At 39.9% G+C, this 19,471-nt stretch overlaps 1 protein-coding gene across 3 annotated transcripts in view; it reads right to left on the bottom strand.

The window, feature by feature from the left end:
- Grm3 (glutamate metabotropic receptor 3) overlaps positions 1–19,471 on the bottom strand; it is a 236,733-nt gene that overhangs the window by 16,046 nt on the left and 201,216 nt on the right. For all 3 annotated transcript variants that reach the window (XM_032907047.1, XM_032907049.1, XM_032907048.1), the window contains exons 4-5: positions 8,001–9,067; positions 2,690–2,864 (exon numbers count right to left, since the gene is read on the bottom strand). In XM_032907047.1, the coding sequence (XP_032762938.1) occupies positions 2,690–2,864; positions 8,001–9,067 (1,242 nt within the window). The remainder of the gene's footprint in view (positions 1–2,689; positions 2,865–8,000; positions 9,068–19,471) is intronic.

The raw sequence follows: 19,471 nt of genomic DNA on the forward strand, positions 1-19,471 counted from the left end.
TGAGAGCAGTCACATGACTGCCAGCTGTCAGTGTTGTGGAAAGTCCCAGCTTCACTACTATCTTGACTGAGGGTAGCAATCTGACTTGAAGAAAAGGTCTCCGAACATGCTTTTCAGTTGAGATAAAGTTTTCAAACCTGCCTCGGTTTCTGCCTGTAACGGTTTCTGTCCTGCCTCGATTAATAGGAATTTCAAAAATTATCTTAAACGTTTACAAAACTAAAAAGTTGAAGATGACTGCCTTAAAGATATGTTTTTGCTACTGTCATTAAATTACAATGTAATCTTGTATTTTTATAAACTATAGATTTCTATAATGATACACAGAGAAACCCTGTCTTGAAAATTAAAAATAATAAGAGTTAAAACCTATGTTATTCCAGTAATAAGCAAGAGCTTTGAGCTAGCTACACACTCAAGCAATTCTCAAGTTTCTTAGCTACAAACTAGAACGTGTAATAGCATAAGGATAAAATCAATTGGCAAAAATTAAGCTACATTAAACACAAAATTACAGATGAGTGTGTTTGTTATTTATACGATTTGAAATGGATTTTGTACAAATTCTTCATTTTGCTAGAAAGCACTGCTTCCTTTGGTTGGGATAAATTAATTAGTGCAATACTGTTGAAACGATGAGCTCTGGAAACACTCTAGAGATAACAATGTGGAAAACATTACATTGGGTGGACCTCTACCTTAAAGCACTGATTCGACCAGTACTTACTTGATTAGCTTACAGAGCAGCCGTGGGTCTGATACAGCTGCACTTCTCAATTTTTTGTGTAAATGAATATTTTACTATTTCCCAGGTGAGATTTGATTGGGTAAAGAGTGCAAGGGTGTTTTTTTCCAGGAATTTAATAATTTCTATTATGTGTATTAGAACATGTTACTAGGTCTGTGTTGTTGAGGTCTGGTTTACAGGTGTCTGTTATGACTTTAAAACTATGTTAAGTAGTTCGGATCAATCTGCAAGATCCACTAGAGCTTTGAGTTATCAATAGACCCCAGAAAAACTTCTCCTCCGACTAATGTCACTGGGTCTTCCTGATGAGAGTCATTAAGCACCTAGCATCAGGAGTAACCCTGCATGCTTTCTGGGAGAGGTAGCATGGTACTGCAGTTAGGTATACTGGTTGGACATCAGAAGTACTGTTGCTTAGCTCTGATTCAGGTATTTTAAAAACACATGACCCTGTTCACGTGTCTCATCTTAAAAGTTGTGAACATTAAATATCATGTACATACACACACACACACACACACATACACACACACACACACACACACACACACACACACACACACACACAATATTTAGTATAATGCCCATCACATAAAAAATACTGGGGTAAGTGATCGTGTCTGTGAATAACCTTATTTTTATTGTCAGGTTTTCAATTTTTGTTTTTGTTTTTAATTGACTGAACTAGCTAGCTATAGAAATTTTGTTTAGTTAAGAAGTAAATGTGTTTCTTACATTTCTTTAAAGGTTTTACTTTCCCTGCTGGGAAACCTGGGAATTTGGTAGAAAGTGTGTAGATCCCTGAGTCACAGTGGCTTGGGGCTTCAAGCTAAGGGTATATGCTGCAACTCAGAACATCTGTGGGCTCCCACCCTGTCAGTCTCCCCTCTGCTGGGGAAAGGTTGCCCCACTATGTTGTTATATTCCATACTTTGTTGGAGAAACTGGGGCCACTAATTCATTGTTGCCTGTGACGCTGAGCTATTTCCAAGTATTCTTTCTAATTGACTGGAGGCAAAATTTTGAAGCAGTCATTTTTCTCTGACATTCTAAGACTTCTCTCCCCTGTGGCTCCATTTCTTTCTCTCTCACTCTCTGTCGGTGAAATTTTTTCTACTTCATACCACAAATTAACTAAGAACCGTTTAAAAAGCAGTATGCTTCAGATACCTCTGTGCTTTAGAAATCTCAAAAGTCTTGAGTCGTGTGTTTTGAAGTAACAGTGTTTCAGTCACTGGCCAGTGGAGATCCTGGAATCCTGCTCACAGGCCTCTCAGCTGCGTTCAGCTAGGAATCACTGTATCAGTGAGTCAGGAAGATCTATGCTAGCGCTTTCCACAGTTCTGTCATGGGATGTTAATTGGATTTTACTGTGGTTAACAGTAAAACAGGACTACACAAGTGCCCTTATTGAGAAGATTCTCCGGACCCTTAGCTTCCTGTGTTAATAGAAATGTTTGAACTTTCAAAAATGGGTGTGATTAGCCAGTAGCCATTCCTCTGATCCTTTGCAATTTACATGAACATGGGTTTGACATTGAGGCTTCTTTAAAGAGTGCCTCCTGCTAGTCATTGAGTAAAGTGAGGCAGAGGGCAACTCCGAGACACCCCTAAGGCATCCCAGGGGACTACTGCAAAAAGATTAGAAGGCTGATCATATTGGCTACACAATCTGTTCAGAAAGCTTAATCGAATTAATGGGTTGAATGTCTTTCTTCCTTTATAGACTCTACCTGTCACCCAAAAGACATGGTGAGTCTTCTGCTCTGTACTGTAACCTTACTCTGCAGCCTGATATACACTCTAATTTAATATGCAAAATAGAACTTATCAATGCTGATTTGGGATTCTTTTGGGCATAGGCATGCTTCGTTGGGCCCTGATATCTTGGCTGCTCTAGTGGTACTATTTACGAGTGAATCCGCACAGTTCCATACTTACACTGAGAATAGGTGGTTGCAGTTCCGCTGACGCTGAACCTGTTGAGGTGAAGTCTGTGTGTGACCACATTCTTCTGGGGTTGGAACAGGACGATGTGCACCTTGGGGGCAAACAAACAGCCCAAGACCACGAAACCACTCAGGCTAACGGAGATGCACATTGTTGTCGTCTGCACCTGCAAGAGAGGTTGGCTAATGAGTGTCCAGTCATACACTCCATCGTACAGTCAACTGAAGAGAACCCGAGACAAGCCCAAGTTAGGCCATGGGGATCGATCATTACTCAGTTCCTAGAATAGCTCAGTTTGTGTGTTAATTATGTTGGATCTTCTGTGTTTGGGATGTTCACGAAAACACTGTTTAGGATTGCAAAGCAAGCATCATTTGTGTGGGCTGCTCCTGACTGCATGCCAGGACTTCGCATAGACTTTCTTGTTTTCTTTATAGTTGTATAATGATGTTTATGCAGACTCTGGAATAGTAAAACAAATATTCAGTGATGGGAGGACCAGATTGCAGGTGGCTGCTGTCAAGGAACTTGGTTCCTTTGGTAAGTCACATGATTAAAAGTCCGTTTATCTACAGCTCTCAGTTCTACTTTACATCAGCATTTCCTATGGCTCTGACTTTACTTTTAAACTTATAGCAATGTTTGACATCAGCGATCATTTTCTTATTTTGGCTTTCTAGACATATCCTTTGCTAGACTGGGAGATTATTCCTGATCCCTTCTACCTGAACTTTAAGGTCCAAAGTGTCTTAGACCTCAAGTTTTTAATATCTCGCCTTCATCATTAAGTTCTCATGACTTAAATACCTGCTATGTTGTTTATATCCGGGCATTTACTAGTTCAGACCTAATCTGTATGCTTCCAAATTTACATAGTCAACTGTCACTATCACACATTATGTTTAGTATTTAATAGGAATAAAGGAAGAATGTATAACCCAGGCTTCATTTCCTTTCCATAGAGTCCCAGTCTAAGCAATACCCGATGTTTAAAACACTTGGGAGTCACTTTTGATTTTTCTTCTGTCCTTAAACTCACTCATCCAACTCAACAACAATTTCTGTTGGGAGATAATTCTGTGTGGGGCTCATGTTTCTACATATGTCCTAAGCAAATGTGCTACCTCCGGATGTGCTTTTCATGGATATTCACATACAAAGCTGAGAAGATACAGATAGAGTCTTCTCCCAGGGCATTCCTCTGTGTGAGAGCTCAGGATCAGAGTCAGCTGGGAATGCTCACAGTCTGGCTATTGCTATTGATGTCGCTAAGAAGTCTTTTTTAGTTTTTTGCCGGCATCAAAGAAGCTGGTAGGATAACTTGTTATCTAGTAAGTACAATAAAATCTCATAAACTGAAGTCTTTGGTAGTTTAGACAGTGAGGATGGAGTTCTAACTGAGAGATGGCTTCTTACAAAAGGAAGTATAAGGGTCTCAAGGGCCGAAGAAACTCCATAAGGATCAACAGCAAGCATGTGGGGGACACTCTATGGTCAGCCTGGTGTGCTCAGACAGTGCTCTACTTTCTGCCTGTTAAATGGGACGGTCTGGAGAGGGGACTGAATGCTGGGTTATAGGAGAAGAGTTGAAAGAGAATAGCTTTTCTGATGCCCTGATCGTTTCTGAATCTTTTTCTGGGTGGTTTTCTCCACAGTAGTATTCATTTCCATTTTATACTAACAACTTAGGTTTGTTCTGATAAGGTAGAAAGTTTTACTTCGTTTTTGCACAGGGTCATGAAATTTGACCCTCAATTACTATGAAAAGAGGGACCTTCAGAGACCTCAGAAAACAGATGAGACACCTTAACTTTGACTTATTTCCTTGAGAAGTAGGGCACAGAGTGCTTGGTACTTGCGGGTGCAAGATACTTGGTACTTGTGGGTACAGGGCATTTGGTAGTTGTGGGTACAGGGCACTGGGTAGTTATAGGTGCACATCACTTGGTACTTATGACATAAATAAGGCTACAGTGTGCTTTCTCAAGGTTCATCCCTTAAAGTTGACTTTTCAAGATGACAAACATTTCAGTTTTTTTCAGTGGAATCTGGGTACAAATAGGAGCTTTTGTCTATTTGAGTACATTCCTGGACAGAAAAGTCCCCAGTTATTCACAGATGAGAAGCCAGGTAGCATTCATGCTTGCACTTGAGTAGCTTTACTTTTCCTTTTTTCCCTCTCATTTATTTCTTTTCCTTCCTATTTGTCGGTTGAATGCATGTATAGAATGAGTGTTGTTCTTACCATGTGTCCCCTTGTCTCATTTATCTTCCCTCTTCTACTGATCCTTTAAACAAGTTACCTTCCTACTTTCTTGTCTTTGTGTATGATCCCCTTAATTTACATTGAGTTTCCTGATTGATGACAATAGTTGGATGGACAACTATTTGCTAGAATATGAACAACCTTCTCGTGGTTAGACCATTGGAGAGAGCAACCGTCTTATCTCAGCTGCCCTTAACTGTCTCTTGGGGGGGGGGTGGGGGGCACCTCATGAGCTTCTCTCTCCCACATGATGAAATGGTAACAGGCCCAGTCTTGTGTAGATCTTATGCAGGCAATTGCAGTTGCAGTGAGTTCATGGATGTACTAGGTGTACCATGTCCAAAAGACAGTGCTTTGCACAGCAGTGTTCCTCAAACTCTGGCTTTTATTTTCTCCCTCTCTTCCATGATGGTTTTTGAGGTGTGAGTGTACATGTATGCGTGCATGTGTGTGTGTGTGTGTGTGTGTGTGTATGTGTGTGTGTGTGTGCATGTATGTATGTGTCTGTGTTTATTTGTGCCTGTGTGTACATGTGTGTGCCTATGTGTGTGTCTGTGCCTGTGTGTGTCTGTGTGTGTCTGTGTGTGTGCCCGTGTGTATGTGTGTATACGTGTGTGATATAGATGTCCCATTTAGACACTAGCACTCTACAGTTACTTATTCTCTCCACTTTGCCCAGTTGTGAGACTGTCTTAACCATCACCCACTGAAAAGAGCAGTCTCTGCTGAGGTTTAAAAGCTAAATTGATGCATAGGAATAAAGATAAGTGTTCAGAAGGTAGGATGATACTATGCCCATTTATAAAGTAATAGTAATAAGTTCACCCCAGAGACCTTTGATTGTCTCATCCTTGGATTACAGTACCAGGCATGAGTTCCATTTGATAGTGGTATATATATATATATATTTCACCAGATACAGTATGCTGGGGAACTCAAGAAGAGGGAGAAAATCTAATTTGTAGGTCATGCTGGGACCCAAATCATCTTCTTACCTCTTACCTACCTTTATTACTGGGGTGGGGGTGGGGGTGGGGGAGCTGGGCCAAAGGCGAGGCACTTATTTCTGATACAAATTTAAGGGGACCCTGACACTCAGGAATTAAGAGAAATTGTATTTTAATGCCATGTTTTTAAAATCAGAAATAATGTTAAGGTCTGTGACAATATAATAATATTGTCATAATGTTAATAATTAAACTAGGAATGAGATCAGTAACGGTGCTAGAACAGCACTGAACACATCAGTTGTCCATACTGATGCATAGGGTGGTATACATATAGGACAACAGTTGAGGATAGGGCTTTTAAAATTATTAACAATACTTCTCCATCTTACTCTGAAATTCTGACTTTTCAAACTTTTTCATGATTCACATATTTTGCCTTTAATTTTGCTGATCAAATCATGATGCTACATTTCTTAAAGTTTTTAAAATTTTTTTATAGGTTGTTTTAAAATATCTGAATATGAAAAAAATCTGAGCACCACTCTAACATTAAACTTACATTCCTAATTCATATTGATTATTATGCAGTCCACAGGTTTCAGACATGTAGTTGTGATAAAGACAGTAGCCTTTGTGAAGGTCTTGATCCCTGGCTTTAACCATTCTGTCCTTTAAAACATTATTTTAGGTTGGTAGAATTTACACACACCATACACACACACTACATATATAATTATACACACAGAATATATATATTATGTATAATATTATATATAATTATATATATTTTAAAACAATGAATTAAATTTCTCATATATTGAGGTTAATCATAATGCATATATATATAACATATGTTGAAATATGAAAACAATATAGAATGATAAATCAAATTCATAAACACACTTTATCTCATATAATTAATTTTTTTGTGGGGAGAGCTTTTTCATATCCCTAAGAATGCAATCTATTGCTATTAACAATACTCACATAATGTGTCATGGATACCTTTAAAGGTGTTTTTGTTTGTTTGTTTGAATTTTCCCCATCTAAGGTCTGGGATTTGCTGTGTTTTCCTTTCAAGACTCAGGTTTCTAGATTGTGGACAATGCTGTAATTACTAGTAAACAGAAGATTTGGGAACAGTTATTTTCTGTGGAGTACTTCATTTTATGAAATCATGCTATAACAAGGAAACAGGCCTGTGGAAAACTATGATCTATGATGACTGAAAAAAGAGAGATAATAAAACTAATTGCCAGAAAAAGGAAGACGACTTATTACTCACTAAAGCCTCTACAGTTAGAATTACTAAAGTAAAATTAACTTATGAATGGCTCAACAACTTGGGAAATTATGGTGGAGTGATGACATTTCCCCCATAAGAGATGGTAATTGATGGAAGTCTATAAATTTGAACTCTATGTAAGACTCTATAAACAATGACTTAATTAGGTTACTCATACATATATAGTAAAGTTTTTAGCTATTCGGTGGCACACAGCTATGCACAGTTTGTATATGTAACAAGGCTTAGGAAATACAAAGTAGACTGTGTTTCATCCATTGAGGGAAGTAATGAAGCATGAATAAAAGTTTGAGATTTATACTGATCTTGACCTAATGTGGCAATGGTACTTTTAATTTATAGATCCATCTCTTGTAGACATCCTCTTGTGTCCAATTTCAAGTGTTCTCATTGGGATTTTAGTGATTAAGTCTCATTCTCTTGCCTCTTGCCTTTTAAATTTAATTAAGATGTTTTTATGTGTATGTATTATGTTTTATTCCTCGCTAGATTATAAACTACTTGAATGGCCCATCAGTTCTAGCCATCTTCCCTTCTGTGCCTGCTGCACGGTAGCTCTGAACAAATTAAGCACTAATTAAGTGTCCTAAAGCATGGTGAATTAATTTTCTCACATCACACTGAGGTTAATTATGGCATTTGTAATTATTTGACTCATCCTTGAAATGAAGTAAAAGGAATCTATCTTACCTTCTACCCAACAAAACATTGTTCAATGGAAAGAACAAAAGAGAGAAGAAAGTCAAACTAAGGAAAAGGAGAAAGCACCCAAAGACTTACTCTGTAGTCACTTGATGTCACATAAAATATAGGGAGGAATGCCAACCAGATGATGCAGGTGGTGTACATGGTGAAGCCTATGAACTTGGCTTCATTGAAGTTTTCAGGACACTTCCTCGTTTTGAAGGCGTACACAGTGCATAGGATCACCAGGACCACGTCATAGGTCAGAGAGATCAACATGCTGGAATCTTTGACATTGCATTTCAGGATGACTGTTTCCCGCTTCTCTGGAAGGGTGTATCTTCTAGTACCTGGAGTCTCCAGGATAAGCCACACGGACACCATCACAATTTGCACCAGTATCAAACCCAGGCAAATAAAAACCTGAGAACTGGGGCTGATGAATTTCGGCCTCTGAGCGCCATTCTTGACCCCATCGAAGATGCGAGCGATGCAGTTTGTCTTGGTCAGCAGCGCTGAATAGCAGATGGCGAAAGAGGTCCCAAGCCCAAGTCGGCGCAATGCACAGATGACAGGCGATGGTTTAGCAATGAAGAAGAATGTCATGCAATAGGACAGGCTAACTCCAAATAACAAGATGTAGCAGAGTTCTCGGCCTGATGCTTTGACCAAGGGTGTGTTGTTGTGCTTGATAAAAACAGTTATAACTATGCATGTACACATAAAACCCAGGCAGGCAATGGTGACCGGGCCTATTGCCCAGGCATCTTCCCATTTGATGTAATCCTCTGGAAGGTTGTAGCATCCAGATAGGTCTGCAGTGGGCCACTGGCCAGGGCCACAATCCATACAGGTGAACTCATCAACCAGGTATTCATAGGGCTCACAGGGGATACAGATCCAGCAGCAAACATCCCCGGGCTGCATGTTCTTCATTTCATTCGGGGCACAGGGATCACTGCACTGGGAAGTGGGGACTGAGTTCCGGGACCAATGGATAGAGTCCACATCTAGAGACAAGGTTTCTGCCCAGTGGCCAACCTTCAAGTAAGAATACTTTCCACCTGTATGCTGGAAGTTGAACACGTTGTATCTTCCCATCCCGTCTCCAAAAGTGTCAAACTTCACAATGCTGTCTGCTCCTTTATTTGGGTTGAATGGAGCTTTGATACACAGAGTGAAAGAAAAGAAAAGAACACTTGTTTAGGTGTCTCACATGTCATCAGTCAATTACTTTTGGTGTATGCTCGGCAGAACTGAAGAAACAGAGACTAGAGATAGCAAGGCTGACATAATTTAGCACTTACCATCAAAAGCCACACATCAAAAGCTTCCAGAGTGCTTACGAATTCATAAATTTACTCACTTCACATTGCTGAGTGTCTAATAAGTGCCAAATGCCAGCGACAATAATGAACACAATACCGTGCTGCCTTCAAAGAGGGTATTATATAACAGAAAAGCATTGGCAAATTCAGAGTTGCGCTCTGTGGGATGTGAAGTGTTATTTTCTTTAAAGCGTCATAACAGGTATTAGGCAGAACTTCATGTGTATTTCATACTTATTTACACACAACCACTAACATTTCTACCATCTTAAGTATTTTCATGACAATATAAAATTTCTTTCTTTTCTTTTTTTTAAGATTTATTTACTCTCTGTATGTGAGTACACTGCTGCTCTCTGCAGACACATCAGAAGAAGCTATTGATGTGAGACACCATGTGGTTGATAGGAATTGAACTCAGAACCTCTAGAAGAGCAGTCAGTGCTCTTAACCTCTGAGCCATCTCTCCAGCTCCAACAATATAAAATTAATAGGAAGAAATTTTCTCCTTGAAATGAGATTCCATATAAATGATAATGCACGCATTTAAATATTTCTGATGAGTCACACAGAAAAGAGTTGAAATTTATTTATAGTCATTTTGTAGCTTTTGGCACATGGTGTTATGTTACCCAGGCTAGCTTCAAACTCAACATTTCTTTACCTCGGTATTTTGAATGCTGTGGTTATAAGCATATGGTGACATTCTTGGTTAGATATATTATATGCAAAATAGTTGGTAGAATATTTGCAACTGGACGTTACTTTAAATGTAGAGGGAGGAGCGCTCAGACACTGGTATGTTCTAGATCCTATTCTGCCAAGTCCTGCATGGCCACTGTGGAAGGGACATTGTGACATAGTTCTCATCCCTAGAGCAGCAGGGCAAGGGCCTCCAAGAGTGTTGACAATTGTTGGTCGTAAGGCTTGTTTGTATAATAATGCACATATTTTCATGTTCCTCCTTCAGGGAATGCTTTCCCAGTAAAGGTTAACACTCAATGGCAATTAGAAGCAGCATGAGTCGGGGAGGTGAGGCTGTTCTATGTTCCTCAACAAAATGGTAAATGCTATGACCTTCAAGAGAGCCCTTAAAGCTGTGAGAAACAACTCTGAAAGCATGAGTTCAAAAACATATAATTTCTCAATTATGCAGATATAAGAATGTAATATGAATTATATGAGGAGCTTCATTGACCTAAAAGAACATAGGCAGCTGCACTATGAGCCACTTTGTCAGAAAGATACTAAGGAAGGTGAAAAAGGGATTTAAGGAGTTGTGATTGCTGGACAAGATTTGTGGAAACCCAGCTAAACTTATCGTTTGTGCTCACAAAGGCAGGCAGATTTCTGAATTCAACTACTCTGTTAAAAAACATACTTGTTATCATTTCTAAGAATCAAGGGACTAAGATCCAAGAATGCTGGTTCATGGGATAGTCAAAAGGGAACTTGGAGGAAAGGATTGAATTGATATGTAAATAAAAGACAGGGCTTTGGTCTGCAAGAGAGAGTTACTCAGAAAGAACTGCATAGAGAGCTTTTTTAGAATTTTTTTTTCTAGCATAAGAGAGTTGTCATGAGCAGAGAGCCTTCTCAATCAGATAGCTGCCTTGAACAAGCTACACAGCCAAGAGCTATCCACAGAACTATCTGGAGAGCAGTCTCGTGCAGAACACAGGCTGTCAGCGCGTACCCATGATTTGACTTCTAGTTGTCCTTTTGATACTCCTGGACATAGCCCTCCTTAGAACTTTCTCCAAGCTGAGACCGGCACTTGGCACTGTCCATTTTCTAAGTCTTTGGAAAATTCCCAGAGAGCAGCTGGTCTGAACATCTGACCTTTTTCCTCTTTCCCAGAAGTAGTTGATTATGTGTTTACTGTCACCATGAATAACTTTTTTTTTAAGATTTATTTATTCATTTTTTATGTATATGAGTACACTGTAGCTGTCTTCAGACACACTAGAAGAGGGCATCAGATCTCATTACAGATGGTTGTGAGCCACCATGTGGTTGCTGGGAATTGAACTCAGGACCTCTGGAAGAGCAGCTGGTGCTCTTCACCACTGAGCCATCTCTCCAGCCCATGAATAACTTTTAAAATGAGTTTCAATACAATTTATTCTTAATGCACCATGGTTTATATTTATTAAATGTCTCAGAAATATTACACTGAAGTAATAGAGCTCCAATGAACTAAGGGGAGAAGGTTTTCTCCTTAATTTTTCATTTTAATTAAAATATAATTACATTATTTCTTCTTTTTCTTTCCTCCCTCCAATCTCTTTCATATCTTTTCCCTTTAGCCTTTGTGTGCCCTTCCCCTACTTGCTCTTAAATTGTACCCCCTTTTCTTTGATTATTGGTATATTCTCTCTCTCTCCCTCTCTCTCTTCCTCTCTCCCTCCCTCCCTCTCTCTCTTTTTCTCTCCCTCCCTCTCTCTCTCTCCCTCTCTCTCTCTTTCTCTCTTTCTTATTCTGTCTCTCTGTCTCTCTCTCACACAAACACAAACAGACTCACTCTCACACACACATACACACATACTCATAAATATATAAGCACAACCTGCTAAGTCCTTTTAGTATTGCTTGTGTGTATATGATGTTAGGGCTATCCATGTGGTGTTGAATATGCAATGAGGGGGTTCATTCCTGAGAAGACTAGTTCTACCTCTCTCAGCAGTCATTAGTTGCTTATAGTTCTTTATTCATAAGTGAGCCTATTAAGAATTCTTCCTTTCATGTTAGCTTGTCTAATTGGTGTTGTTATTGTTTGGATCTTGTTTAGGTAGCCATATTGTTTTAGTATCATGGGTTTAGTTTCCCTTTCATATATAGGAGACATAATCTCATATGCAAACTTGCTGGTCTTCTGGATCTCATGGTCTTTCTGCCCACTTCTTTGTAATACTCCCTGAGCCTGTGCAAGAGTTGTGTTGAAGAGGGAAATTATACTCAGTTTACAACTTCTTATCTAGCCTGCTACCTCTTCATTACATATATTTGTTCTTTTGAAATAATTACTAATTGCCTTCAAGATGCAGCTGAATATTGAATTTCCATTTGGCATGAGGCTTGGTCAGTGACAGTGTGCTCTTTATTTTTATGTCACTTTTGCTAGTCTGTGGTGTACTTACCATTTCACACTGTTAGTTTCTACTTTTTCCTTAGGAGAAGAATGTCATTGCCTGTGTGATTCATAGACATACATCATTATGGTTGATTTGCTACTCATGATAATTATGGGTATGTGAAGAAACCAAGGGAATAGAATAAGATACCCACAAACAGACCTACTGTAGCATAGTAAATCTCAACTAAGGGAAGCTATTTCATACACATTGTTAAGTAACTGTTGAACCAACCGAAAAACAATGAATTTAAGTCTGTATCTCATTACTTATGCCCAAATGAATTCTGAAAGGATCAAAGCTTTGCATGTAAAAAATAAAGGCATAGAAGTTCTAGAAATAAAAAGAGAACTTCAATATCAGAGCTGAAAAAGTCCTTTTTAAAGGTTACAAAAATAAACAAACAAAAAACAAAAAAGCAAACACACACACACACACACACACACACAAATCAAAAAGCAAAAACCAAGAAGACTTGTGCCAAAGTCTATCAAGATTTTTAAGTTCCAAGTATTAAGTCTGAGAAACAGCTCTGTTGATACAGTGATTGCCTTGTAAGCATTAGGACCTGAATTTAATGGTTATCACAGAGTGTGAAAATCTGGGCATCCTGGTAGAGCTTGTAATCTCAGTTCTGGGAAGGTGGAGATGAGAGGATCCCTGTGGCTCACTGGCTAGCCAACTTAGCTTAATGGGTGAGCCCCAGGTCCCAGTGAGAATATCTGTGCCTTAAATAACAAGAGAGATGTTTATCCCTCAAATGTGCATCTTCATATACACATGCATCCTGCATATATGCTCAGCATAAGTGAGAAATTATAGTGCAAATTTCAAATAGATGTAATTGGATACTATACTAATTTCTAATGTAAAATGGACCTTAGTAACCCATAAAAATATTAAAAAAAATGAAGTTATTTTACCATGAGGAAAATCTAACTTACTGAAACATGAAAACATGTTCAATATTAGTCAAATTATGGGAAACTGCAAACATCCAAGGCAGAACAATAGTCCTTCGAAGATGTTTACAACCTAAATGCAAAGCCCCTGGTACTGTAGTATTGGGGATTGGTTCTAATGCTTTGAATTAATCGGGAATCTATGTATCCAAATTCTGAAGGTCCTTGTCCTCAGTTGGTTTTGGTTGATCAATAAAGATACTAGCGTCTAATGGTTGGGAAAAGGGAGATGGAGTGGGACCCTTAGATTTGTGCAGCTAGGATGAGCGAAAGAGGAACAGACAGAATCGCCATGATGTGGTGGGAAAGAATGATCAGATTTAGAGCTGCAAAAGGAAAGCCATTCGAAATGTAGGTGAGAAGAAATGTGGCCCCCAAAAGGATGGCTGCCCAGAATCGTCTTGGGCAGCAAAGTCTAGGGAGCCTCCAGAAGAAACAGGGCAGCAAAGACAGACCATAGATTTAGAGAGTGTCCAGTCAGTAGTATCAGGGAGAAATCTATGATAGCTGGGTGGGAAGAGAGAGAGAGAGAGAGAGAGAGAGAGAGAGAGAGAGAGAGAGAGAGAGAGAGTGAGAGCCTGAGCATGTGGCGGGGAGCACACTACAACCTGCTGGGAGCCAAAGCAGGGTAGCTACACTCACCGCTACACTGCTATACCAGTCAACAAAGATGAATTAAAGCTGAAACTAAGATTTCTTTTAGCTGACATAAGAACACTTTGCCTTATATGGGTGAGCCCACTGTTACTGACACAGGCCAGAAATGTTGGAGAAGGACCAGAGGAGGCAGTGTCTGAGTGATAGACACAGAAGATGAAGCTCACCACCATTGGCTTTAAAAGAGCTGCCAACATGGGTGGGCAATAAAAACTGGAAAGGAAAGAAAATGGATTCTCCTGTGGGTGTCCCCAAGAAGTAAATGAACTCTGAATGTATTGCTTTTACACCAGTGAAATCAATTTGGGCATCTAGCCTCTAGAAATGTTAGAAATAAAGTCAGGTTGCTTACATCAACAGAGTCTAGGGGTCTCTCGATCAGGTTCATTTTCTCTGCTTATTAAAGAATTAAAAGGCAGGAAAAAAATCTTGACTCCAAAGAAGAAGCAGAGGAGAAATCTCTAATAGTGCAGCCAGCAGCCAGCGGGCAGAATCAGCAGTTGAGAGACATTTATTGGGGGCGGGAGTGAGGAAAGGCACATGCTGCAGACTCACAGAGAAAAAGCCCCTCTGGCAAAGCAAAAGCAGGGCTTGGAAGGTTGAGAAATCCCATCTCTTCTTTAGAACTGAGGACTTTACAAACCTCTGAAGAGTTTTCCTCCCCTAATTGAGGGTTGGTGAGTTTGAAGAAAGATAGAAAGAAGTGTTCACCACCAACTGTTGTGTAACCTTCCCTGATTTGGCCTTGACCTTGCCGATCTGGTTAATCAGGAGAGGCACTGCTGGAGGGACAAAAGTATCTAATGGCTTTTGATACAGGTCAGAAGGGTGTAGAAGAAGCCCAACACCTTATTCCCAGTGGTGGCCTTTCTCTCTGTATTCCTGCCCACCAGTCTAACCCCTCGTCTCTCCAAATCACCCATTTTGTGGTGATTTGGTTTCAGTAAGTAACGGGAGACCAATAGTCACAATAAAGCCATTTCTCATTTCTCACATGCTCTACTAATAAGACTGTTCTCAGGCAAAAACCTTCTTTGTCCTCCTTTCATGTGTACAGGTTAGTATATCTTGAAAGGAGATCGGTTCTTTCTTTAAAATTATAGATGCATCCAAGTTGACTTGGCACTCTCCATTGGTAGAATACGCTCTACTGGTCAGTTTGGCTCTGTTTACTGAAGGGTTAATTTGTAAGAGAAAAACTTGGAGCTGACTCATTCACTGATTAGGTTCATGAATAGTAAAAACCAATGTTACCCAGATGTGAGAATGAGGACATGGATCCCCTATGGAGTAGCTACATATTAGAAAAAAAACTTAGAAGATGCACTGTTTTGTGTGAAAAAAAATGTTTGCTCATCTATATTTTATGGACGTAGGGGGCATACAGTGATCTGCTTTTTCTTTTCTAGGAGTAGACGAACTAAGAACAGTGGCTACTTTGGCTAAGAGATGGACAGTAACCAGATGGGTGACAAAGATGAAAGGTATATCTTGATTTTACAGGTTAGGTTTTGAACTACGTGGGTATATTACGTGTTCAAACGTGCTCCATGCAATCACCGGGTGAGACAGATGGGAAAGCCTTCAGTAGGAAAATGCAGAGAACAAGAATTAATGTTTGTTAAGTGAGAGACCCTGCCTCAAAACACACAGTAGACAGCTTGTGAGGAATGACACCCAAGGTTATTCTCTAGACTCCACATGTGTGCATCCACCTTCCCTAAACACACACACACACACACACACACACACACACACACACACACACACACGCCTGAATACATACAAACCTATAAACACACAGAGGACCAGCTTTGCAAAATGGCATAGCAAATACTCAGTGCAAGTATTGAAAGATGAATATGAGAAAACTCTCCCAGTTTGGCCAAAATGTTAGAAGGAAAGAAGAAATTACAATTAAGAAATTAAGAAGTGGGGTTGGGGATTTAGCTCAGTGGTAGAGCGCTTGCCTAGGAGCGCAAGGCCCTGGGTTGGGTCCCCAGCTCGAAAAAAAACCAAAAAAAAAAAAAAAAAAAAAAGAAATTAAGAAGTACAATTAAGTAGTGAATCCATTTGCTTTCCAGGAAAAGGAGACAAAAAGAGAAGTACACAACTGTGGGTGGTGGACTGTACTTGGGGAAAGTGAGAGAAGAGAAGGCTATTCCTGTTAAGTGTGCTGTATTCACATATATATGCGCACACTTAATTTTGATAAGAAGTTTTACAATTAAATGGGACAGTTAAGGAAGATCAGGCAAAAAAACATTTATAGGGTAAGTAATTATGAAATATTGAAAGTATTTTAAAAAGTCTTTAAAGTGGGTTATGATTAAACAAGTGATAATTTTGGTGGATTTTTCTGTGTATATTTATGTATATGTATGTACATGCATGTGTATGTATATATGTTTGCATATGTGTTTATGTGTGCATATATGTGTGTATTTGCATATGTATCCATTTCCTTAGTAGTAGTTTCTCGATAACAATTTATCTTTCCTAAATTTGTTAAACAATAAAGTACATGACAAACTATGATTTAATGTTTAAATCCTTTAAATATAAAAATCACCGCAGGGTCCTTCAAATGACTCCTTTATAAATCCTAACCAAAAAAATCCATTGTCAGAAGCACCCTGATCCTTAATTTGAAATACACAGTGCTACTTCTATAGCCTAAAAAAGAGCAAAGGGAGATCCTGGACCACAAAGGAGAACCACACCTGGCCAGTATGCCTCATGTGAGGTCAGTCTTTTCCTGGAACAATGATTTCAAATGCAACGTTGGCCTGAGGAGTGAGGCAAATGAACTCTCCAGACCTGAAGTGACTTTGAGTGGCAGAAGAACTGAAGCCCTCGTGTATTGATTCTGTCACCTTCCGGATACAGTTAGAGTTGCCTCCAGGTCAAATGACTCACTGGGGAGATAGTTAAGGCTCGGTGAACTGGAACCACAATGCTCTAGCAATCAACTGCATAGTTCTTTAGTGTGGGAAAACTGGGCATTTTGCTATTTCTCAAGTGGGTTCTCACCAGGGGACTAAACACCATACGACATGGAAAAATAAATCATGTCACCTTTCCTTGGTACTGGAACAGCCTGAGAGAGTCCAGAATAAAAGAGGAGAGAGAATAACACATAGAAAGAAGGAGGCTGGATTTTTTTTTTTTTCTTTTTTCTTTTTCACAATGGGAGTAAGTAGCATGGGCATTTAAGACCTCAAAGTTCCACCTCTACAGTGACAAACTTCCTCTAACAAGGCCACACCTCCTCCAATAAGGCCACACCTTCTAACAGTGCTACTCCTCGTGGCCAAACATTCAGACACATAAATCTATGGGCACTATCCCTATTCAAGCCATCGAATCCTCTAATGCTGCAAAGTCAGTTCTTCAATTTCAGACACTGCTCTGGTCTCAGGTCACGATAGTGGCTTTTGGAGTAGCTCATTAGCCAATTAGTACAGACCCAAGTTCCAAGTGGATTTATTTGAAAGTTTTAGTATCAAGGTAACCAGCCCTCCCAGGACCCATTTGGTAGAGACGAGTCAAGTCTAGTTCTTAGAAATAGCACAGGGCAATGGTAAGAGAAAATTAAACTGGCTCATTCCCTTTCTCTCTCGTACTCCTCCAATTAAGGTAAGGCAATCATGGCTTTCGGAGGCCTTAAGTAAAGACAACATTGTCTGCTCTGCCCGGGGCTCACATTGGCAAATAAGAATTAAGACTGCAAAAACTACTGACAGTGGCATGGCTCTGAATTTAAAACTGGATCTTCACATAAGTGGCTGTAGACCTAGCTGGTGAGTTGCAGTAAAGGTAAGGTTAAGAAGAAGAAAACGCCATCTCCCTCCACAGATCACGGCAGAATTCAGAGGTGAGGAAGTCAAACTCCTTTGGCTAGAGCGGACAGACTCCACGCAGCAAGTTTAGAAACAATGACCGGAATTTACCTTCTGAGGAGCAACAGAAAGGCTGAAGACGTTCACATGGTTCAACTGAGGAGCACAGACGGGGTCCAGGGCCACGTTGCCCTCAGACTCAGTCTCTCGTGGGGGTTGCGGAGGGCGGGGTGTTCAACTAGAACCTTCACAGTGAAAGTGAGTGTCTGAGGAAAGACACGGAGTCGCAGGGACTTTTGAATGGGACTCCCTCATCAGTTCTCCTAAAGAGTTAGCGTGGGGGTGGGGAGGCTTCCGGGAAGGATTTCTACAGCAGCAGCAGCAGCAGGTGCCGAACAGCGGGACTACAGTCCCAGGGCTGTCTCAGAGGTCACCTACCTAGGATTTTGCTCATTTTAGTTGTATCCGAGTGGTCACTCAGCCTGCTTAGAAGCCACCCTCAAGTGAGCTGATAGTGCTAGCATGGCTTTCCTACCCTTTTTCACCAGACTCTTGTCCTGTTCATTTTGTAGACAGTGACTCTTTTGTGTCTGCTTTAATGGGTGCTTAATTACAGAACCCTTTCACTAAAGTATACTAATCATATCATGAAGTAGAAAATAGGTTCACTACACGTGACTATGAAGATGACTCTGCTCCTGTTCCTAGCGCCTGACTCTTCTTTTCTTCGAGGATAGCCACCATTTTAATCTCTGGGATAAGTTTATCAGTATGCTAAAATTGCTGTAAAAAAAAAAAAAAAAACAGCACAGAGGGATACTTGAAATGGCAGATTTATTGTTTCATAGTCGTTGGAAGCCAAGGATTAGCAGGCTTTATTTGTCCTGAGGGCTGGGTAAGAGAATCTGCTCAATTCTCTCTTCTAGGTGGGGTAGCTTCCCTGAAACCTCTGGTGCCTCTTTTCCTCTATTATAGACCCATCACTCAAATTAGAAACAACACAATACTCTTCTTAAACCTCTGTATTTGTGATCAGACTTTCCTTTCTATAAGGAAGCTGGCCATGTTGGATTTGTGTCCACACTAATGAACTCATTTTAGCTTGACAATAATCTTAAGAGTCTGTTACCAAATAAGGTCATATTCTGAGGAAGCAGGGCTATGAATTTAACATAGCTTTTGGAAAGGAAAATGTAATTCACCCTCTAGCAACCACATGCTATTTTTGCCCGATATTGAAGCGTATTTAAATGATGATATTGTAAAGTATTAGATGGTACTGAATATCGTTTGGTTAAAATTTTGTGAGATTTATTCACGCATTGATGAGGAGATATAGTTAGCTCCTGTTATTTTATTCGTCTGAGACTGGTCTGATTGCATAGACTAAATTGGCCTGAAATTCACAATTCTGCTGGCTTAGCTGTCTGGGTGCTGGGATTTCAGATACACAGCACTGTGCATGGCTGGCTGCTTGTTTCAGATTCTGTAGTGTTTTACCGTATAATGTGCTGTGAATACAATCAAAATACATCGTCTGCTTGTATGAAATCCCCAAGTAAAGTAGATGAGTGGGATGATCCGGGAGACAATAAAGGACTGGATAACCAAGGGACAAATAGAATGATTTCCAGACAGGATGCA

The sequence above is a fragment of the Rattus rattus genome, chromosome 6 (genome assembly GCF_011064425.1).
Source record: "Rattus rattus isolate New Zealand chromosome 6, Rrattus_CSIRO_v1, whole genome shotgun sequence".
NCBI lineage: Eukaryota > Metazoa > Chordata > Mammalia > Rodentia > Muridae > Rattus > Rattus rattus.